This window comes from Coturnix japonica, chromosome 5, assembly GCF_001577835.2.
Source record: "Coturnix japonica isolate 7356 chromosome 5, Coturnix japonica 2.1, whole genome shotgun sequence".
Lineage (NCBI taxonomy): Eukaryota > Metazoa > Chordata > Aves > Galliformes > Phasianidae > Coturnix > Coturnix japonica.
In genome coordinates this window covers 26,330,875-26,354,860 of record NC_029520.1, presented here as the reverse complement: position 1 = coordinate 26,354,860, position 23,986 = coordinate 26,330,875, and the positions used below count along the sequence as shown (strand labels likewise).

Genomic DNA, 23,986 nt, shown 5'->3' with positions numbered 1-23,986 from the left:
GCAGTTTCAAGAAAGCGAAAGAATATTAGCAGAATAAAATTTCCAACAGGAAAAATAATGTTGGATCTTTCAAGGTAAGTCTGATGCTCCTGAGAGATGTAAAATAAACTTAAACATAGAGTCCAAGATAATACATCACTGTTAACAATGAAAACTTCTTGGCTTATCACAACCCCAGAAATCATATCCTAAACTAATTATTTTTATATTTCATTTATATATTAATATTTATAAAACAGCTCTAATTGCAGATATTTTTCTATTGCCATTTGTCATAAGAACTAACTCTTATGTCATTTTATATTGTCAAGGAAACAATGTATTTTTGATGAGCATCAGTCTAGGTTTGGAATACACACACTGATAAAGAAATTTTCAGTGAAGATTTCATTGTCTGACAAGTATGCTTCCAGCTATCCTAGAAATATTCATTAAATTAAGCTCAGCCAGATAATTAGCTCTGCCAGAAGGGGAAGAATGTGTCTGTTCTAAATTTACAGAACTGATGAAAAAAAAAAAAAAAAAAAAAGAGAATGAGACAACCTCCTTCCCCAAACATGGCCAAGATGAGATGCCTTGTGAAGTTTTTGTGATTTGTGCATTTAATGAATATTTAGCTATTTTGTTGTTCAAACAAGAGATCTCCACTGTCTTCAGAAGATGACAACCTATCTGAAAACATCTCAGAATTGTATGATGATACATTATGTACTAAAAGGAGAGGGAAACTGACTTAAAAAAAGGAATTTAAACTGTACTTCCCATCTATTTTGGGAAGTCACTATCACATGGGATTATATTTTCTAAAAATTTGAACTATTTTGAAGCACACAGTCCATATTACTTGGAGCAGTTCTATCTTGGATACATTTTCTATGCAATGACAGTGAAAACAATCTTTGTAAGCCCGGAGTTCAGGGACTTTACTTGAAAACTAAAAACATGTTCCCATTCTTATTATAAAAAATGTTCACTGTCTATACTAAGTGGAAGAGGATATCTCTACACTCACTATTTTTCCTCTCTTACTACTTGCTTAACAATGTATTAATAGAAAGCTATCATTAGTTCTCCAAAGTTGTTACAAAAACAGGGTGTGGGAGTCAGATTCTATTGAGGCAGTTCTATTACTAAGGGCAATCCATGAATAAAAATATAACACAAGCATTTTTTTAAAAACACTAATTTTCTTCAATCAAGGCAGTTTCTTCATTCAGTACGATGGCATATTGTCCTAATCACTGCACTAAATTCTACTCCCCTAGAGTAACTAACACCTTCCAAGAACTTTGCAACTCATTGAATGTTACACATTTCAGGTTACATAATAAACGTTACAAAAGATTATAAGGAATAACAATGAAAGCAAGAAATATTTTACTCAAAATAATGTAGCATATAGGATTTAGCTATGGTGAGGAAAAATATCATTTGATTCTACCTGAACAGATGTTTTCCAGTTTAGCTGCAAAAGCATTTGCACTTAGTCAAGTATTACTGCAATTTTACACACTTGAGTTAACCATGAGATATTTTCACATTATAATTTTTAGTACAAACGTAAGATTTCACAGGAAACACATTCATGTGTAATGAACAAATATAAAACAAATGGTTTCCTTGAATTTTCTGCGCAAAGGTAGCCACACATAAGCACAACTGTCCTGTATTTTTCATACTTTCTCTAGTTTTGGTAAGGTTTTCTATAAAAAGTGTTAATGCCTTGGAAGTCCTATCAACATAAATGACAATAATTAGTTGCTTATGATATAGCTTGCTTTAAAAATATATTTTACAAATTTATCATTAACACTAGTTTGAAGTGCTGGCATTCGTCTTTCTACCTGAGAGCTGAAATGAACACATGATTAGAGAAAAGGAAAAAAAAATTCCTTCCACATGCCTTAATTAGGAATACTCATACCCTAAATATACATGATCAGATGGTCAAGGACAGAAAGTTTCAGCCTTAGCAATATGTACATGCAGTCCACACCACTTCTCCATTTATGCGCATAAAAATATTGGGATACCTCATGTCCTTATTTCTTTTCACTTTCTCAATTTCAAATTTCCTGGTGCGGAGAGGAGGGACAGAGGGGAAGATGACAGAAGTTCAAATGTGGATTACATAATTCAGTTTTCAGCTACTTCCTTACGGTTTTCCATCACCCTTTCAGTGACTTCAATATGCATATGAATATCCACATACACTAATGTTATGCATTATTTGAAGAAGTGCCTCCAACCTGAAGAGATTACCTGAAACTTCTAGAAATACTGAATACATCTATAAAAACAGGTCCTGTAGTATCACTTGTCCAACTTGCATTTCTAATGATTCAAGGCCCGAGAATGTATTAAATACATAAACCTGTTGTTTCAGAAAGCAAACACCGCATTCCCCTGGGCTTTAAAGACTGAACAGGCAGATCATGTAACAGATGTTCTGAGTTACAAAACAGCTTTATTGTCAAATCTTACACAACTCTCAATGGAATAATTGTCTGAAATGAAATTAATGGTCCAGAGTATGTACAAAGATCTATTATCAAATTTTAAGTAGAAAAGAAGCACCTTCTAGCATTGTTAATTGAAAGACCAATCTCAAGTCATTTGCACAATTCTGCACATGATATTTATTGGATATTACAGAAACTTAGAGCTGGTAAAAAAATAAAATCTTAACTGAAAAAGGCAAGTATCAAGCAGCAAAAACTTTCATTGTAATGGAAGAACTCATTACTCACCATCCATAGCCACTACTTAAATAAACATTGAAAACAAGAAAACCAAAAACTGACATAGAGATTCGTACCATATATAAAATACGTCAGAGGTAAAGAGTAGGAGTGAAAGTCAAATGACTTGCTCAAAGCACCTAAAAAAGCCCACTTAGACAGTAGAGAGGGATGTTAAAAGAGCTATCTTGACAACTGAAGAATAGGGCATGAGTATATACATCTAAAGAAATACAGTTCAGAATAATAAGTCTGTGAATAATAATAAGTGTTTCAGAATGTATCTGCACATGCATGTATGTGTCGGTGTGCGCACATACCCTAAGGCATGGGAATAAATATATACACTTCTTTTACTACAGTTTCTTCCATGCCAGCAACAGAATCAACCACAGTAAACAATTTACTAGAAAGAAGCAGAGACAAAAGAAAAAGGTATTTTCAAAATGGAACATAAAATATTGCAAAGATAAAATAACGACAAACTGCTAATCTACTGAAGCAAACAAACATGAGATAACTTCAGCATGTAGGGCATTCCTATCTGCAACTTGTAAAAACCAAACAAACAAAAAAATAAAAACAACCAGCTCCACTTTTGCTCCCAAGCAGCAAGTTAGTTGAATCAACTTCTGTAATAAACACTAGCAGAAAGTTATCTGGACCATTTCTTTTATTTCAATGCTTCCTTTAATTAAAAGCAATGCATCTTTGAGACATTATTAATATATGCAATAGGCTATTTTCAGCTTTTTATCACTAAATCGACTGCATGCAGTTACAAATTCTCTAGTTAATACAAAACATTATTCTTCACATTTGTTTACCAACTAAATAACATTCTTTCAAGCATTCAGTCTGGCTGAATAACTTTCCAAAAAAAAAAGTCCATACAGTGCTGTGCTTTTTACCTGTGGCTTGGACAGTGTTGCTATTGTACCAGTGTTTTGGCTGTGGCTGAGTAGTGCTAGCACAATGTAAAAAGGCTGTGTCTACAACTCCCTCCCCACAAAAAGGCCAATAGGTTGAAGGTGAGCAAGATTTGGGGATGGGAGAGAAAAAGCTAGGGACAGCAGATCTAAAGTGACATATCATTCTGTATCATTTCATGCTCAGCAATACGTGATTCAGATACAATTTCCTTTTTTCTTTCCGTGGGAACTAACTTGAATTCAAGAATAAAAACATTGGACTTTCAAACTTTGCAGTTTTCTTTTAGTAATGCATACTAAACATATGAGTATGTTATGAATTAACCTATGTATCACATGTGTCAACACCCATCAACATTCACAGTGCTTTGCAGGATGTAGTGCGAAGGCTTTTTAAGAAAAAAGTTCATTAACCTATCCGCTTGGTGCCATTCAACAAAGCTGTGACTGGTCTACAGGTGGAATCTCTGATATGCATATCTAATGCATTCAATATGTAGAATACTTGTTCTAATAGGTAAAAGGAAGATAAAGAGGCAGTCTCCTTCTTCAGTACACTACGAAATTTAATTAGCAGATGAATTCATGTTAATCACATAACACTTCCAACACTTGCATCACAGAAATATGTATACAGAAATAAAACTTACTAGGGGATTTATCTTCTTCTTCCCTGGGCTCTATTTTTTCTGGTTTTGGTGGACCTTTGATTTTGTATATTAATGAACGAAGTTTGCCAGTCAAGGAAGAATCTTCTTCTTCCTCTTCTTCCTCTTCTAGTGGAATACCTTAGCAGATAATAAAAATAAGAAGAAAAAATTATTAACATTTGAAGATGAACTCTTTTAATATTTCCAAACTACAAAGTATTTACAGGGCAAGTCTTTAACCAGGAAGTTTCATATAGGAAAAAAATGTGTTAAGCCCAGCAACTTTAAGATGTTAGCTACAGAAGCATCTCTCAAAAATAAATCATGTTTATTTCAGTACACAAACTTCTTAAATCCAGATTTATATTATTTAAAGAGATGGTAAGTGTCTTTTTGACTACTGTGTCAAAAGTAAATTACTTTCGACTCAGATTCATGTTTGATTAAATATGTGACTCATTATTTCATAACGTATAATGTAAGCTAAAGAAACATATGACTATATCTGACAATACAGTAAAACTTTTGAGATATTTAGAAATCATAAGTAAACTTATTAACTGACATTAAAACTGATAAAGAGAAGATGTTTGGAGATGTTGTACTAGCAATAAAGAATTTTTCTTGAAAAATATACACAATGAAATGTATCAGAAGGGATACTTTTTTTTTCAAGTAGTTCATTACAGTTAACTTCACTGTTTCACAACCAAAGTATTTTCAAATACTTCACACCACTTAATGATGATCTGTTACCACGTGTTACAGTCAGAAGCCCCTAAGCAAGTTTTCTTCAGACAAGAGCTAACTATTTTAACCCCCCTGCCATGGTCAGGGTCACCAACCACTAGACAAGGCTGCCCAGAACCAAATTCAGTCTGACCCTGAATGCCTCCAGGGATGGGGCATACACAGCCTCTCTGGACATCCTGTTCCAGTGCATCACAACCCTCTGTGTGACAAACTACCTCCTAATATCTAACTAAACCTCACCTGTATTAGTTTAAAACCATCTCCCTTGCCCTATTACTATCAACCCATGCAGAGAATCACTCCTCCTCCTGTTTATAAGCTCCTTTCAACTACTGGAAGGCCACAATGAGGTCTCCCTGAAGTCCTCCCCAAACAAAACAAGCACATTTCCCTCAGCCTTTCTTAATAGAAGTGATTCAGCCCTCTGGTCATCTAGTAGCCCTCCTCTGGACCCATCTCTAGAGCTCTGCCTTCTTCTTGTACTGCGGACCCAGGCTTGGATGCAGTTCTCCAGATAGCACTTCACAAGAGCTGAGTAGAGGGGGACAGAGTTAAGACAACATCAAGAGTGGAGAAAGCAGCATCCTATTTACTGCTCCATTCAGATGTCATTCATTCTCCATCTTCTATGAGATGCAACCCGTTCAGAAACTGTTTTGCTAGTTTTGCTTTTGGTTAATCACTTAACTCAAGTGGTAGAGGTCTATGCACTAGGAACAAATAATTCTAACCCAGAAAATGAACCAGCTAAGAGTAAAATTGATGTTATACAATACAATCTGCTTTAAATTTGTTTACAACCAAGAGATTATACACAAAAATTATGACACAAGATTATTATTTTGCTGGCAGCTTTAATCACTCACAGTTATGACATACAAGGATTAAGACTGCCTGAGTAACTTTAATTCAGACTATTTGTGTATATTTGCTATGATGAAGCCTTTAATTTCTTGATTACATACATATTTTCCCATTTAGGCTGCAAAGTTTACTTAGTATTAAAAATCTGTTTAAATATTCCAAGCACAACTCATATTCAGTTTTATCTGCAGCTGTGACAGCTCTGTACTGATTTTCAGAACTAAGCCAGGATGCAGATTTATGGAGTATTTACCATATCCCATTTTCCATGGGGTAACCCCTTCTGATAAATCTGTACAAAGTCATGAACATGGTTCTGTTTAGGATCCAGAAGATCTTTATAGTATTTTAATTGCTGGACTACTTTCTCATGTCCTTCAACATATAAATTAATAAAGCAGTGAACAAAACTACACCTCTAAAATACTATCAGCAACAAGACTTCACAGTATCGAGGAAGATATTTCCAGCTAAGGTGGGATCTCAATAATCTTCATCCTGGAGTCCTCAGAGAACTCTTTAATGCCAAATATCTTTGAAAACCAGAAGCATGCTCAAGTGCTAACTGAACAATGAAGACCACATTATCTTAACTAAAATTGGGAGAATGCAGAGTAGCTGAAAGGATATGGACCTTTAATGTTTGTAAGAAAAATGCTGGAATCAAAGAAACAAAGTTTCTGATAAACACTTAAAAGAAAGGATCAGAGACAATCAACACAGGATTGTCAAGAGCAAATCACATTACACTAACCCAATTTCCACCCATAACATAGTTTGCCTTACAGACACAAATCTTAGTATCATCCCACACAACATCCTCATACAGAATCTGATGAAACACAAACTACATACTGACCCATTTTATGTTGGGTTCTAGGCTAGATGAAATAAAGTAATTAGCTGATCACAAATTCACAGCTAGAGGGTTGCTGGAGATTTTAACAGCGTACCCAGAAATATGATCACAAGAATAAGCTTTAGCAATACAAGCACAGAATCATGGGACTCATTACAGCTACTAACAGTAATCACAAACTGTTTATTATATGTCACTAAAATAATATAACACCACAAACTGAGTAAAACTGGTTTTAGGGATAATGAGTAAAGAAAGATCTTGCAGACTGTATCAGCAAAAATTTAAAAATGATCTCAAGAAAATCAAGGAAGTAGGAGAAAGAACGTACTAAAATTATCATGTTCTTCCTAGTGAAGAACTTTAAATGCTGTCAACTCACTCTAATGACAGTGTTCTCTTCTTCTTGAACAAGATTTGTGCCATGAACCACAGGACCATGAAAGGTGCTGGAAGAATAACCATAATGCCAAGAAGATACATATGATCTATCTTCTGAGTATATAAATTTTATCTGCATGTTTATTGGGAATGGGCAGTAGTAACTGACTGACTTGACTATAAATGCTTGTGTCTTGGTAAATGGAATAGCAGTCCCATGACTGCCTTAATTAGGCTAAGATCTCAATGGACTAATGAAACAGTTTGAGCATCATATATAAAATTTAATCAATTGAAATTGTACAGAATATTTTATTTAGTTCACCCTTCCATATACCCTAAGGAAATTCAGGTTCAGTCTCTGGAGGAAAAGCAGGTAACTCATACTGTAAGCTTCACTCCAATAGTGTCTTATAATGGATATTTTGAATTTAATTCACCACTGAGAAGTTTCACTGCCATAATTAGTTCCTTTTATCTACTTCCACGTGTACACACATATAAATCTATGTCTATATAAATCTTTTAAGGTAACCCAATCTTCGTTGGATGCTTTTTGCCAATTAAGTCTAAAACCAACATATTAACAGAAAAATACCAGATAAGATTAAATAGATACATAACAATGAAGCTTGAAACAATGTCACAGACTTTCTGTATTTTTTTGGTAGCATATAACAAAAGTTTTTCAGAAAACAATAAATCAGCATGTAGACAGAAATATATTTTCAAGAAAAAGAGGATAAAAAAAGAGAGAGGGAGGGAGGAAGAGAGGAAGCATTTTTATTTTCTAACTTATCTGATGCACCTTGTTACTCACCACAGTGAATTAGAAGATCATCATGGAAGTCATATAGTTCATCCCGAATCTCCTCTGGACAAGGACAATCCTCTCCCAGTTGAAAATTCAGCAGCATATTAATCTTTAAGGGTATTTAAATATGTTAAAGGTACTGAGCCTAAAACACATCCTACTATATTGCCATGCTTGAATCAGCATAAAACATAAAATTTTAACACACATTAATGAAAATATTATAGCAACATTCCTTTGTAATTTTTAGGTATGACTGTCATAAAACTACAGCATACTTAATAATAAAGCTATTTCCTGAACACAGAAAATAAATACATAGCAACATAACTTATAAACTTATCTTTTATAACTTCCTGAATCATACTCCCCCTGCACTGGATGAAAATGTTCTAATTGTGTATGCTCCTTAGAAACCCAACGCCAATTCATGGTATAGAGCATGATTTCTAGAGGACTGGTATAAGCATTTTGACATTCAGAATCTGGTGGCATCTTAATAAGTTCCAAATTCAGTTCTGGTTCTGTAGTAGCTCCCATGGCAGTATAGAAGTCAGAAATCATTACACTACTATTTAGATTCTGTCATTTAATTAATATTACCTGTTCTTGTGGAGGAGATCGAAATTCCTTAGTCTTCTTGGCAGTCAAAGCAGCAGACATGTTCAGGGCTTGCATAAGCTCATTATACCTGTACTTTTGGTTATATTGCAATTTTGATACATAGTGATCTGCAAACGATACAATTGCTTCCACTCTATGTTGCAGCTCACAGTCACAGAAATAATTGAGTAAGTGGCACATCTGGAGTAGAAAAAAACAGATAAATTCAACAGTTTAACATATTAAACTCTAATTGAGTAATAAGCTATAGCAGAAATTATGCACTGCAACAGGTGGTTAAAATCATTTTTTTTTTTCCTAAGTTTTTCCTTTGATAGAGTAACGGTGAAAAATGCAAATAGTTTTATTAAGCTAATCAATAAAACTGTTGCATTCACACTGTTTCACTTTATGCTCTCATAACATAAATATTAATTATCTTTTAAAATGCATGTATTAAATAAATAAATATTTGAGCACCTATTCTAAGTATGAGGACACTGCATAGAAAAAATTGCATAATTATCAAATTCGGTTATTAAGGGAAAGGCATAAGGCAGATAGGAATAAAGACAGCCAAGATTCCAAAATTTTCAAAATGAAGAACAGACAAAGTACTACCTTTCTTTTATCAATATTAATAGTATATATAATACGTTTACATTAAATGGTCACCTGAAGCTTAACAGATTCTGGTAATCTTGTCTGCAATAAGCCCTTTGTAGGAGCTTTTGTTTCTTTTACTGCCTTTTCTCCAGCTTCTACAGCTTTTTCTTCAACTTGTGTAACTTCTTCCTTCTCTGTCCTCTCTTCTGTTTCTTCCTTGTGATCTCCGAAGACATTGGGATCAATGAGTATTAACACCTGCTTCACATCATCATCATCAAAAACTCCCATTATAAGCAATGTTGCTATGAGTTTAAGAACAGGAACAAACTGGAATGCAATATGTCCTCCAACAGGATCTCGTATATGAGAACCACTACATTGTACTGCCTCTGTCAGCATACTTATAGCTTTGGATTTAAGTGTGTCAAGGGGAATTTCTGGACTGGATGTCTGATGATCTTCAGAGGTCACAATAAAGCAAGGAGTAGAAAAATTGAAGCTTGGTTTGAGACAAGTGCTAAGCCCTACTCCAGGTAAACCATGCTTCTTTGTCTCATCAGGATATAATTTAATAGTTCGAGTTTCCTCTGTAACTGGAATGATAAATTCATTGTTCATCATGAGCTTGGCTTGCTTGGCATGGTCCAAATGAATACTAATGAGCAAGTCATAGAATCCAGAACGTAGGAGTCCAGGTAAATACTGATTATCTATTGTGTAAAATAACTGAGATATATCTACATGGCTACAAAGTGCATAAGCAACTCTAGTGTTACCTAGAGCACAAACTGAGCTATAAAGTTTTAAAGTATGATAGTGAAACTTCATCAAATCTTCTTGTTCGCATAGTTCCAAAATATCAACACATCTGTTATGCAAAAAAGAAAAGAAGACACATCAATTTCATAAATTATTTTTTTTAAGTTCATAATCTGTGCACATTTTAACCTGTTCTAGTTTAAACCATTACAAATGATTTTAACAAACCTTATCATGTGAATCCCATAGCAAATACAGTAATATTTTAATGAGATTATTTAAAATTAACACTGCACTAAAAAGGATGAAAAGATCTGTGATAGAGAAGCTTCTTTGGAAGCTACAGTAAATCATGTCTTTATTTTTAAAAGTCATGTTTTCAGAATGTAAAGCTCTAGATTTTATTTCATTTTTCAATGAAGCACAGTATTAATGTTATTATTTACTCTTTTCCTGAATTTATTTTCATTAATGATGAAACTGACTATTAATTCACAAAACTTAAATCTATAGCTTTTAAACTGTCTTTTCTGTTTCACTTTTGTTCATTCATAGGTTGATTTATCATTAGTTACAATATTTGATATTTTAATACATATTTATTATCATCACTGAAGACAAAATATAAGGCAGTCAGGATCTTGTCAGTAAGAGCAAAAAAAGTTAATTCGCGTAAAATCAAAGCATATGAAACAGAAATATATCACACAGTTTTAACATATAAACAACTAGAAGAATTGTATTTGAATGTTGTTATATTTTTCAGTCTTACAATATCTTTAAGCTTAATCTCTGAGATTAAAAACAGAATATGTTAAATTTTAAAGGAAATCAAGTAGTTATGTTTTCCCTTATTTATGTAAATGTCATCACATAGCATTAAAATTGTCTGGACTCTTTTACCTACTTAGAATTCATAAATACTATTCAATGGGAGATAAGATGACAAACTGACCAACTCCAGTCTCAACATCCTCCAACTTTGGTCCCTTGGAAATGTACCTGTTTTCCTCTGGGATGTGAAGTGCCATCATCTGCAGGGGTTCCAAACATTGCACAACCCAGCCATGACGTTCACTGACGCGCTCTGTTTCTACTTTTAGAAAGCTGTTAGGCATCCTACTCCATAAAACAGGTGTAATTGTTTGCACATCAAGTCGAGGGGGACACTGAGGAACAGGATTTCTTTCCTCACTTTTAAAAATTGCTGCTGATAAAGGCATGGTATTCTGAAACAAAGTGTATTAGAATTATTTTTGCAACATTTAATGTGAATTAACTTACATCAAAATGTAAAGTAATTTATTAATAGCTAAGAACCCACAGAAATATGAGTTATTGTAACAAGAATATTTTAAAAACTGGCAATATTGTGCTCTCCCAAACACCTTCATTTTACTGTTACAAATACAGCTTAAATTTATGAGCAACTACCGTCATGAAAGTATTAAGTATAAAAAAGTAATTTGTTTACATTTTATTCAAGTGAAAAGTCTTGTCAAAAATTCAATCTTCCTAAACAAATTCAATCCAGCTGGAATTTCTGTGGAAACAGATTTAAAAGAGCATCTTTAAAGAATATAGTTAATACCTTTAATTTACCAAGTTCAAACTGAATTAAGTTAGTGCTTGTAGGCTGTACAAAAGCTGCAGGGAAAAGCTTCGTGTTTGGTTCAACCTAGAAAAAAAAATGAGATTAAAAAATTAGAATGGCAATAATAATCTTCTCCCCAGATATGATATTAAATAAATACTTTGTAGTTTATATTTTATTATCAAGTAATTGCAGACACTGTATTGAAATGACAGTCAGTGTCTACCTGCAATTTATCTCTAATACTGTAAAAATTTTGCTGAGTTATGTTTACAGACCCACCAAACTTACAGGCAGGCATCACCATTTTCAATAACAGGCCTACAACATGAGTTTTTCTAAGACAACAGGTTGATTTACTTAAATTATAACCAAATTCAACACTTGCATTCTAAAATGGCTCTCAAAAATCCAGATACTTCACAACTAATTACTGTGCCTCTAATTCTAAGAAATGCACTCATAATAAAGACTGATGGTAGAACACTATACATCTTCTAGCACTCTTCCACATTTTATGCTGGACAAAAATATTTCACTATAAATAAAACTTGTAAGCAAATTTTGAATAAAGACAATATCAGAAGGAGATAACGGTGAGTGAATCATTTTATGAAGATGGCACAAGTCTTAATGCAATATTAAAATCAGTTAATTATTGTGATTTTTAAAAATTATTTGATTTTCAGGTTCAGCATTTGTATCCAATCTTAAGGATTACAATGTATCACACTGAATCACAGTGCTGCAGATATAAAAATGTTTGGTTGCTGGATATCTTTGTTTTGAGAATCTTAATTTCACCACTGTACAATATATGAAACTATGTTATTGTAGCATGACTGGTGCTCACTTAAGACTTCTAAACAAGAAAAAGGAATCTTTATAATAGCATCAAAATTATCAACTTCATAGATGACTTCCTGAAAATTTGATAATACCTGATAACAAGTGCCAAGCTCTTTTCCATTGGCAGTGAATGACAACATTCCAGTAGCCAGGTCAACAAAGCATCCAATTTCTAAATCAACATTACTGCGACCTGATCTCTGAGAATTAGCAGATATATCTCCTCCCCAAACCATATAGCAATTACTGCGCTTCACACTGCAGGAACAAGAAAAAAAGACAACAAATCACAGTTCACTCTGAACCTGACAGTATTCATGAAGATGTACTTTTCTTTGAAGTAACAGAGATACTTAAATGTGCTCGTGCTACTATTAGCCTTATTTTCTAATTATTATTTTCCATCTTTTTATTGCAAGCCTCTTGAGAAAGGTATCATATCATACTGACAAATTGCATTTTTCTTCCCTTTTCTAAAATTAAGGAAATTATCATATTTCTACTTTCTTAGGTAAAATACAGTAAAAGTTTCATCCATAACAATCAAGTGTGGTTGTTAGAAGAAAAAAAATCCCAATACATTTTCCAAACAGAATTTTAAAGGTAAAACACTCCCTTTAAGTCTGAGTAAAACACATTTGTATACAAATGAACATAGAACAGTTCTACTCCATAACTGATATTATTATTAGTTTAAATAAATGCTCAGAATGTAATCAAGCTTGTGAATATTTCACTTTGAATAACTATATAAAAATACAATTTTTAATAAGCAGCAAATAAATTTATACCTTTCATGAACCCTGCCTCTCTCATCTCCTAAAGTAACCGTCACTGTACAGTTTTTATTTATGTCAAAATTCTCACTGTAAAAATGATAGTCTGGTGTTACCCAGCCAACCCAGACAGAGGATGGGTCTTGGCCAGCAAATATCCGCAAGGAATAAAAATACTGAAAAGAGGAAAAGAACACATTAGTAATTAAAACTAAGTTATTTTCTGAAGAAGTAGTCAAATAATGATGTAAAAATTCAATGTACAACTTTTAATACAGATTTTTCAAAATAAATAGCTTCTAATATTAGATTGAGACAGTGAAGTTTATGCCTCAAGTCATAGAATTCTAGGTGTTACTTATGCAGATTGTTATAGCAGATAAAGGTTTCTTTCAACAGATCAACAGCTAAGGAACATGATACGACTACTACATCTTCTTCAGAAAGCAAGAACTAAGCTTCTCAGTATGATTACTCACTGTAGTAGAAGAAGAAGGAAATTCTTGGCTGTGTTTTCTAAAGATAGAGGAAAATCAGTAATTAGTTAAATGAATAAAACAGAAGTAAAATAAATACTAGCTCACATTATTAAACTAAGTATACTTACAAGCTAACTCATGCTTACTAGGCATTGAATAGAGCAAATTAAACATGAAAAGATTTTACAGGCTATGTACCTTGACCCATAATATGTTGCTGCAGTTAAGGTGGAGAATTAAGTTTCAAAGGTCCTGAACTTGGCAATGACTGGTATGTTAAAAAATCTCTCTCACAATCTTTTTTTCTTTGCATGGGAAGAAAATTTCACTTTTCCAATAACAAGCTATAAACTATCAGGAAGATAAACAGGTATCCATTGGGAATGGGATTCTCAGTTAGTTTTCCAAATTACATAAACACTTTGCAAATCCCAGTGATTTCAGAAGGATGGCAGATGCTCAGCAATGAATGACTGTAAGATTTATGATGCACCTTTCCAGAAAAGATTCCCTGATGTTATCTATGTGTATCAATCTGTACTGAATTTGTTACAAAGCTATTAAAACTACCATGAACAAAAAAATCTCAGTAATATACATCCTATATATGTACTGAGTGCAAAAGCTAAAACAAAATCCTGAATGTACAATATTGAAGAACAAAGTAGAGCATTAGATTTACACAAAGAGCATGAAATAGGATAACTAAAAAAGCGTAAGTCTATACCGTTTTTGAAGAGCATCAGATGAGGCATTTTCCACACCCATGCCAAAGTTGAATGATGAACGGAACTCAATGGGCATACTCAAACGGCAATATATCATATCAGAATTGCTGTTTTGTGTACCAAATGTTTTGTGAGTAACTTTTAAACGAGGTGGACTCTCAATGGTTCCATCAATTCTCCATATCTAAATGAAATGAATCATTTTAACAAAATACTGTTCCAAGAAACACACTGATAATGTATGCAAATAGCAGATGAGATAACTGAAAGAGCTAAGCTAAATTTTTTTTTAATGAATTCAGAACTTTGCTCTTAAACCACAACATAAGCTTGGAGAAAAAGATATGTTCCATCTAAATTGACTACTAATTATTCTCAAATTGTTCTATACAACACTTTCAAAAAGAAAAAATAAAATAGCTTTTATTATATTAAGTCACATACTTACATCTGTATGAATAGCAATGCTACCATAAATGAATTTTTTATAAAGATCATCTGAAATTATCTAATGTGAGTTAGTAGATTTTAATGTCAAACTATCTGATGACAACATTATTATTACTAAGGATTTAATGCCTCAGCTTGCTAAACAAGCAGTTGATAAACAGCTGCCTCTCTAACAAGTAACGTTACCTGTATGTGAGGATGATTTTTTGGTACGTTAACAAATGTTGGTAAGCGTTTACTAAACCACATAGCAACATCTCGGTTCATGTTCACTGCAAAAGGTTCAAAACCTTCTTGAAGGCCACACATGGTATAATATTTGAAAGTACTAGCATCCATTCCAAGGTTCATACGACCAATCTGGGATAGACCCAGTGAGCAAATTGGAACAAAACCTAATGTAATGACACAAAAAGAAAAAAAACGAAGCACACAAAAAGTTATTTGAGAACACAAATATACTATTTTGAATGTATCTGATGTGAACTGAATTATAGCTCCCACAAGAAATGCACAGAAAATGATGACACTAGCAAGGATTTAAAGCTACCTTAAGTATTAAGGACTGAGCTCAACACAATTCAACAGAAGCCCAAGTACCCTGGTAGTGAATGGACATTGCATGCACCCTGACATTTATTCAAACAGTAAAGCATTTTAACAGTTGTTATTACTAAGATCTGACATGTGTCAAAGATGAAAAAAATGTCAAGACGTAGCTTCTTAAGCAATCAAATCTAAAATAAAAAGGTTTGCTCAAGTAAGTTATTCATTTATTAGAAGGATCAGTTATATTTGTCATTATTTTTAGGCCAATAAACCAGTCTTTTATGCAATGAAATGGACACCAGAATCCAAACTTCACTAGACAGAAGTTATTAATGAATGTAATGATCTCTTATGACACTGAATTTCCAAATGGACTTCAAGATAAGACTGAATTATTCAATAAAGTTTTAAAATTTGTTTTGTCATCAGCGTCTATAAATTTCTGGCCTATCTTAATCCTTCCATTGTTCATGTTGGACAAATACAGATTTCTTTAACGCTGGTACTTTTTATGACCAAACATTTTCTGTTTCCAATTAGCAGACAGTATCATTAAAAATACAATGCTGTTGAACAGTTTTTTCCATCTCTAATAACACAGAACTCAGAGCAACTTCAGTTAAAAGCCAACAATTCCATCTGTACTACAAATTCTTTCTCCTACACTACAACCTTATGCCTTCAGAGACAATCAGGTACTGGAAGACATAAGCTCTCCTCTGAGTCTTCTCCTATCTAGTCTGAAGACTAGTTTTTTTCTGATTTTTCTTCATAACCATGCAAATATAAAGAGAAAATTACCACTTTCTATTCCAAAGTCAGCAAATGCAAGTTCTGAGCCTTTACTGGTTATAAGCAACTCTCCATTTAGAGTAAAGATAATTGATTTGTCCTCCAAGTTTATCATGCAGCCAACCACATCTCCTGGTTGCCAACTCCGTCCAAAGAACCCACTGCCTTGATGCCAACGCTGGCCCTAAAAGAAGAAGAAAAAAAAAAAAAANAAAAAAAAAAAAAAGAAAAAAAAAAAAAAAAAAAAAAAGACAATCAGATAAATAAACAACATGCTAAAATTGAAAAAATAAACATTTTCAGAGAAGAGATATCAAAAGTTCTGGAGAGTAGAGTAATCAATCAAGACTAGAAATGTTTTACATGTTTTGTAGACAGCTAAAATACTAAGTGAATGAAGCTTTATAGTTCATTTATAACAACATCTTGGTCTCAATTTCCTAGTTAAGCAATAATAAAATTCTACCCTTAGTTTTATTTATTTTTTTCACTTTCATGTTCTCAGAGTTTTTTACTACTAGAACTATTGACTCATGGCTTTCAGGTAATTAAATTAATTAATATCTAAGAAAGCTAGTGCAAAAAGCTCAAACAACATAATAGAGAAAATAGTAAAACTGTAGTCCAGTCTTTGAAGAAACTTAAAATTTAATTTTGTGAATTACCACTTTAAAAAGAAAATGAACACTGAATTATGTTTATGCTTACAGCAGACTTCCTTACTTAGGTGATATATGCTAGAAACATAGATATAAAACAATGTACCATTGCTAGTACAAAGACCTGAATCAAAATGCAAATACTATAAACCAGAGGTCTAAGGTATCATTTTAAGAACGAAAAATATTCCAGTAGTTGGGAGTATGTAGAGGAAAATTGCCATTTTCTGCTTAGGCTGCTAATAGCTAAAAATAATAAAAAGGCAAGAATGCACTGACTTTGCTTCCTTCAAAAACAAATGCTTGGTCATCAGCTCCCAGTTCAATGTCAGGTCGACAGCCTGGTCTGGCCCAGCCAACACGCATATCTCCACCTGTTACAGCTTCAAATTCAAAGTACCACTTCCCAGACTTCACTGCATAAGATTGTTCTACTCTGAAAAAACGTATCTTGTCAATGCTGACTTTTTCCACTGTTTGGTCAGCTGTAAAAAATCAAAATAAAACACTTCATAATTAGATAATAGTATGAATGTCACTGTTCATCTTATCTGTATCCACTGTTTCCTGTTTCTGAAAATAGCCATCATCTACCTCAGCAAGCTTAAGAACTTTCATAGTAAGTGTTGGAAGAGGAAGAAAAATAATCTGCATACACAGGCTAACACATTCTAATTCTATGCAGGATGAGTGCCTGTCCACTATTCAGAACAAAAAAAAAATTTCAATGTCTGTCACACTGCACAGAAGTCACAAACATATAACTGACTGGAGGTGACCTTAGAGGTATAACATTCAATCTAATGGAAAAAAAACATGGACAACGTAGTTCAAACTGCTTTAGTAAAAACATTAATAAAATAAGTAATCTATGTAGCTTATATTTTTAGAAATTTACATTAAAAAAAATATTTGATACTATTACCTTTATTATATAAGAAGTACTAGTGAATTGTTCTTAACAACTTACAGCTGCAGTCTAGAAAATGAAGTGCAGCATCAGATTATTTTTCAAATACTTTCCAAGTTTTCAATAAGCATATATTTATTTCAAGCTTTTCACTCATTGTGAAGAAACAAGAAAGGATAAATTGTCTTAGGCAAATCAATTTCAGAACATTTTAAACAGCAATTTCCAAATGAAATCTCTTCACAAGCACTCTAGATTTTCTCCAATCTGAAATTATCAAAATTTAATATTTATCCTACAATCAATGAAAACCAATCTTAAATAAACATAACTTGATAACATACAAGACATTCAAAATATGCATTTCCACCTTCCACATTAGCAGCAAAAATACATTCTATTATCTCATAAATTTTGTCTTTTGCCTATCTGTTCCAGAGTCTAAAGTTCTTTCCCAGCACAGAGGGGAAATAAAAGGTTCCAATTCTTACTGAATATACATACCTATTTCTTGGTCAGGTGGCTCAACATTATAACCATAGCCTGCAAATGTCCTAACAGCTTCACGAAGGCTATCTCTGTTTGATTTTTTAGTACGTTCATCTAGTAATGCATATGGCACTAGCCGAGGATTACGTTTGTTCTTAAGATCCTAAAAGGAGTTAACAACAAAATCATATATCAACATGACAAAGGATGCAAATAATGAGAAAGACAATTGTCTAAAACACTGCTAAGATTACAGGAAAGAAACAATATTAATGAATAAAAGTTATACGAATGAAAGTAGGAAGACAATTAAACCCAATTATTAAGGATGCAAAGCATGTTAAGACAAGACTAAAAGAGAAGTACGCAAATATATACTCTGACATGAGGTTCAGGACAAGATATCAGGATAAAGCTCTTTACTGAGAAGGTGGTCGGGCACTGGAACAGATTTCCCAGGGAAACAGTCAAGAGTTCAAGAAGTCTTTGAACAATACTGTCAGAAATATGGTTTGAATTTTGGATGCTGTGAGTTGGACTTCTTGTGGGTCTTTGGAGGTGTTAGTTGACATCCAGCTAGCTGAACATGAGTCAGCAGTGTGCCCAGTGGCCAAGAAGGTCAATGGCATCCTGGCTTGTATCAGAAATAGTGTTGCCAGCAGGAAAAGGGAAATGATTGTCCTTCTGTACTCAGCTCTGGTCAGGCCCCACTTTGAATTCTGTGTTCAGGTTGGGGTTCCTCACTACAAGAAAGACATCAAAGCCCTGGAGCATATTCAGAGAAGGACAAGAAATTTGTGAGGGGTCTGGAGCAAAAGTCTTATGGGGAGTTGCTGAAGGAACTGGATAAAGGCTTAGGGGAGACCTTGCTGCTCTCTACAACTACCCGAAAGGCAGTTGTGAAGAGGTGGGGATTGGTCTCTTCTCCTGTGTAACTAGTGATAGGATGAAAAGTTGTGCCAGGGGATATTCAGGTTGGATGTTTTGAAAAATTTCTTATCTGAGTGGTCAGGCACTGAAATGGGGCTGCCTAGGTAGGTGGATGAGACATCATCCCTGGTGCTGTTCAAGAAAAGGGTACGTGTCACACTGAGTAATGATGGTTGCACTAGATGATCTTAGTGGTCTTTCCAACCTGAATGATTCTTTAACCTCAGGATATTCTATGATTCTCATAAGCAGCAGCCACACAGGCCTGGCAATCCACTCTTTCCGTGCTCCTTCACTTTGTTTTCAGACTTCCCAAAACATTCAGTATTTAGCCTGATTTCCAACTGGTGTTCTAGAAAACAAAATTCTATATTTTTTACTTACTCCAAATGTGTCTAAAAAGTCCTCACCTGCTGAATGCCATAGGTCCATCCTTGCTTTATTCTGTCTTTTGCCCAGACATTATGAGCATTTTCTGCTAGTTTGTCAACTAGAAATTCTTGAGAAGGTAACAATTTCACTTCAGAAAGATCAAGAGGGGCAGGTTTATAACCATTTGACATGACATAACTGCAAGTCAACAAGGAAAAACAGAAAGATATCCCACCAATCATATTTAAAATTTTTTGTGCAATATTAGCAGAGAGCAATTCACTTTCTTACTCCACTTTTTCCACTCTCACATTTCTTTGTAAAAATCCTGCCTTGCACTTGGCCATTAATAAGGACAAAAAATGTATTATACCACTGTCTCATCTTCTACCAACTTGTATGCAATGCAATTAAGTGTGACCCAGCTCTGTATGTGGGTATTTAAAACAGTTGCTATGAAAACAAAAGCATATTATCATCAACAATATTATCATCTTCCATCTCATAATACTAGTTTAGTATTCTGCTTAAAAACCTAATTTAATTTATCACAGAAACAGTTTCAGAAAAACAGACATCTTGTGAGATAAAAACTAATGTGAAAACCTAACGTGGTAGGTATTCAGATCACTGTTGCTGCCTTCAAATTTTGTTGAAGGACAGGACCTTAAACTTTCCAAGAAGAATTACAGAGTTCCCTCACACAAGTCTAAAAAGCAGACATAATGCTGAATCCATTTTTACCACTCTCAGGGTGACTCTACTGACTACTTATTATAGCCACTATTACAGTTTCCTGACTGCCATAATTTAGTAAAAGATTGTGTAGGTTATGGCACAAAATACAAGTACATTTCTAAGATGTACAACATTCTACAACTGTCATTTTCTGATTTTTTTTCTCCTATACTTGTTTTTTTCTGTTTGTACAGAAACGAGCAAATCTTCTAAGAGATGTATTAATAATGTCTCTGAAATGTAAACATGTTGAATAAACTTTTTCTTGGATAGGCGGGAAAGAGAGGAGTAAATTGAAACTAGTTATTAGAAGCAAAGGGTATGAACTTTGCAAGTAGATCAATTTTCCCCCTTACATTACAAATGCTCTACTTTGCTAGGTGACAGAAAAGCCCTGAAATAATTCCTTTCAACTCTGGAATATCTATTCAAAGATCAAGTGACATTTACACAACATGCAATTATAAACTGATGGGGCTATGATATGTGAATAACTGCAGCAGTAAACCACAATCACAGGTAATAATAGGGCAACCATGGGCTCGGTAAGACTACAAGGAGCACAGGGTTGATATCAAGTATTTTTCTTAAAAATCTTAAATTATTTTTGCATGACCAATACCCACCAGATTAAAATAACATATAATAGCTAGCATCAGGTACATACTTTTTAGGAAGCTTGACTTTTTTAAGATCTTCCTCAGCTGCTGGATTAGCATGAACAATATGACATCCAAGGGCCAAAAGTGTTCTAACAATATAGAAAGAACAGTAGTAAAATGCAACATTGTAGTGCTCATCCATTTTACTTTCTCCATTTCCTTTCTTTTTAATATAAAACCACATAACTAATAAAATTTTAAAAACACATAAAGTCATTCAAAGTAATGGAATTTCAATACTTAATATTTTTAGTTATTAAAAATACTAAATAAAATATGTTAAAAGTTATAAAAGTCAGCCTGGAAAGTCATGCCTTTTTCAAATAAAGCTGAAAGGGTTTGGTGTCATTTCCTTTTTTGGTTCCCCATCAAGACAGAATTTGCTAAATTTTTCTAAATCTGTTCCTGGAATTTCCAGCAAAATCAGCAGAACACACTTTCATTCTAACAAGGCAGAACATTTTTATATCTTAAAATAATAGAAAATGTTTGAGTAAAGAAAAAAAAAATATTTTAAATTCAAAACTCACTTGAGAGTTTCAGTTGACATTTGTAGATTATAATTCTTCTCTGTCTCAGGTAACTTTGAGAATTCCACAAGACAGGGATGATGCCTTTTATTATCATCCCGTATCTGTAAGGAAGAAACCAAAAAGTGTATTTATCTGATACTAGAATGAAGACAAAATAAGACCACTGTCCAGAGTAAGAAATCTGCTAATTCTTGGCAATAAATAAAAGAATGTAATTTATCTTTACTCAGTGACAGTTACTCACAATCATACAAATGAACTCTCCCATGATTGATTTATAACATACTCTAAGAACCTACAAAAAATAGAAAAAAAAACCCAGCAATTTCATGAGTTCTACATAAATACATCAAACACATGAAAGCAAGCCTGCAAACTCAATGATTTCTACTGCACGCCTGAGCAACCTACAGAGAAATTCTGCATAATGAGCTCTATTATACACATTCTCACCCAAAAATCTTCAATAATCATTTGGTGATGTTCTCTTTTTTTTTTTTTTTTCTTTCTCCTGAAATATTAAAGCATTGCATTTTTTTTTTTTTCCCCTGACATTACTGACAATCTTGATACTTTTCTGACACTTACTTAAACTGGCTCTTTCATTCAATGCTGAGTGTTTCTATCCCGATGGCAATTAGATGCCTCATTTGAAGAAATAATTTTCCATCGCAAAATGTTGATAACATTAATAAGGACAGTAAAGCTCTAACTTTCAGTAACAATGACATTTTATCAGATACTAACATAGAGTTTTCAGTGAGAAATGAAAACAAATGAAACCCATAACTGGAATCAGCAGAATATAAGAGAAGGAAAAATATTCTTTTGAACTGTGATACAGTTATGATAGCCATATCTTAACTTGGAAAGAAGCTAGATGAAATAACCTAAATTCAAAGCAGAATGTAATCCTTAGAATATGACATTACTAGGGAAGTTACCAATTCCAGTCTAATTGTTGAATTTCATATAATATTTTGAATATAATATTTGTCCCTTATCTTTTAACAGTCTTCCATTTGAAAACACACTTTGGATACATTATCTGTTTAATATCCAGCATCAGAGTAACCAAGGAATTTGATGTGGAGTAACTCACTGCTGGTATGATTTTCAGTAGAAGTCCATTTCAGTATAGTTAGGATGTTTCTCAATGAATGTATTTTTTCCTACTTATAGTGTTAAATTATGTGTCTTATTTATAGTGCAAATTTTTGTCCTAATCATTTCTTAATGTAAACATTTCCTACTAGCTTTACTTGATCATCGATTATAAGTAGTTTTTTGTTGTTTTATTTTTTATTTTTACTTTTATCTAGGTGTTTATTAACCACCACTAAATACTCTTTTACAGTTCCCAGTACATTTTTTTTGGTAGGCTAATTTACATGTCTGTACCTAGACAGGTCATTCAAATCATACCTTGCCATACGTCCAGCCCAGTTCTATTTTATTCATTCCCCACAGTTCGTGGATATTTTCTGCTAGTTTATCCCTGATCTTTTCAAGATGAAAAGGAAGAGCAATCTAAGAAAAGAGCATAACAATTCCCCAAGTAAGAAAATGTTCCAGTTTGACCAAGTCCTGTAGGATCAAGATGAGCTAGTTCAATTAAATACAGTAAAACATACCAATGATAAATTGACAAGAAAGGTAGTAAGTTAGCTTAGACTTTGCATTGCCAAAATACATTTGCTAAGAAATATTTTACTATCTTATTACTACATATATAACATACCTGACTGGTGTCTATAGGACAAGGTATAAATGAAGCTTGGGAGAGGAACTGTGTTGTACCCAGCAAATCTCTTACTCCATCAGAATCTCTCTTATATTCTTTCACTGGTTCCAATTTCATCTTTTCTTTTGGAAGCAAGGCTTCATAACAGGGAGCATAGCCAGCAGGAGGCAAAAATTTAAATTCTCCATGACGTCCACCCAATAAGAAACGAGCTCTGTGCAATTTGCAATGAAGAAATTATACTCTTAAATAGTCAGCATATACTAACATTATAAACATATCATTTAGAAACATAAATATTTTCTTGAATGGCATGTATAAAGTGGTAGTTGATTTCATTATTTTAAGAAGCACTAAAAAAAAAATTACTAAGAGTTTCTATTAGCAGATACTTTCAATATTAATGTCATCGACTAACTTTTTTGAATACCCATCTTGGTCAAAGAAAAATAATTATTCAAATCCAGTGTTGTATTGTAAATTAATATATTTCTTATTTAGAATCAAATACTTATATAAATGATGTGAAATTTTAGATGCACTTAAATGACGAAGAAAATTAATTTAATTTGGACTAGCAGTCTAAAAATACCACTGAGACATTTCATGTGCCACTTAAGATTTTTCAAATAACTGCTCAGTGGACTCACACAGACAACTCACAATACAGAAATCAAGAAAAAGAAGAAAATGACACCAAATGCTATTGAATATGAGTTCCAAATGAATTGCCAGGATTCCCAATAAACCCATGAAGTTTTCTGTTT

At 33.3% G+C, this 23,986-nt stretch overlaps 1 protein-coding gene across 4 annotated transcripts in view; it reads right to left on the bottom strand.

Annotated features, from left to right (window-relative positions):
* The window catches only part of RYR3 (ryanodine receptor 3), a 174,165-nt gene that overhangs the window by 73,104 nt on the left and 77,075 nt on the right, over positions 1–23,986 (bottom strand). For all 4 annotated transcript variants that reach the window (XM_032444977.1, XM_032444978.1, XM_015864781.2 and 1 more), the window contains 19 exons: positions 23,217–23,433; positions 22,901–23,005; positions 21,473–21,576; positions 20,948–21,031; positions 19,581–19,740; positions 18,256–18,403; positions 17,121–17,326; positions 16,192–16,366; positions 15,028–15,236; positions 14,391–14,575; positions 13,664–13,700; positions 13,200–13,360; positions 12,501–12,666; positions 11,557–11,643; positions 10,968–11,194; positions 9,273–10,074; positions 8,598–8,798; positions 8,001–8,103; positions 4,324–4,461 (listed from right to left, as the gene is read on the bottom strand). In XM_032444977.1, coding sequence (XP_032300868.1) covers positions 4,324–4,461; positions 8,001–8,103; positions 8,598–8,798; positions 9,273–10,074; positions 10,968–11,194; positions 11,557–11,643; positions 12,501–12,666; positions 13,200–13,360; positions 13,664–13,700; positions 14,391–14,575; positions 15,028–15,236; positions 16,192–16,366; positions 17,121–17,326; positions 18,256–18,403; positions 19,581–19,740; positions 20,948–21,031; positions 21,473–21,576; positions 22,901–23,005; positions 23,217–23,433 — 3,515 coding nt within the window. The remainder of the gene's footprint in view (positions 1–4,323; positions 4,462–8,000; positions 8,104–8,597; positions 8,799–9,272; positions 10,075–10,967; positions 11,195–11,556; positions 11,644–12,500; positions 12,667–13,199; positions 13,361–13,663; positions 13,701–14,390; positions 14,576–15,027; positions 15,237–16,191; positions 16,367–17,120; positions 17,327–18,255; positions 18,404–19,580; positions 19,741–20,947; positions 21,032–21,472; positions 21,577–22,900; positions 23,006–23,216; positions 23,434–23,986) is intronic.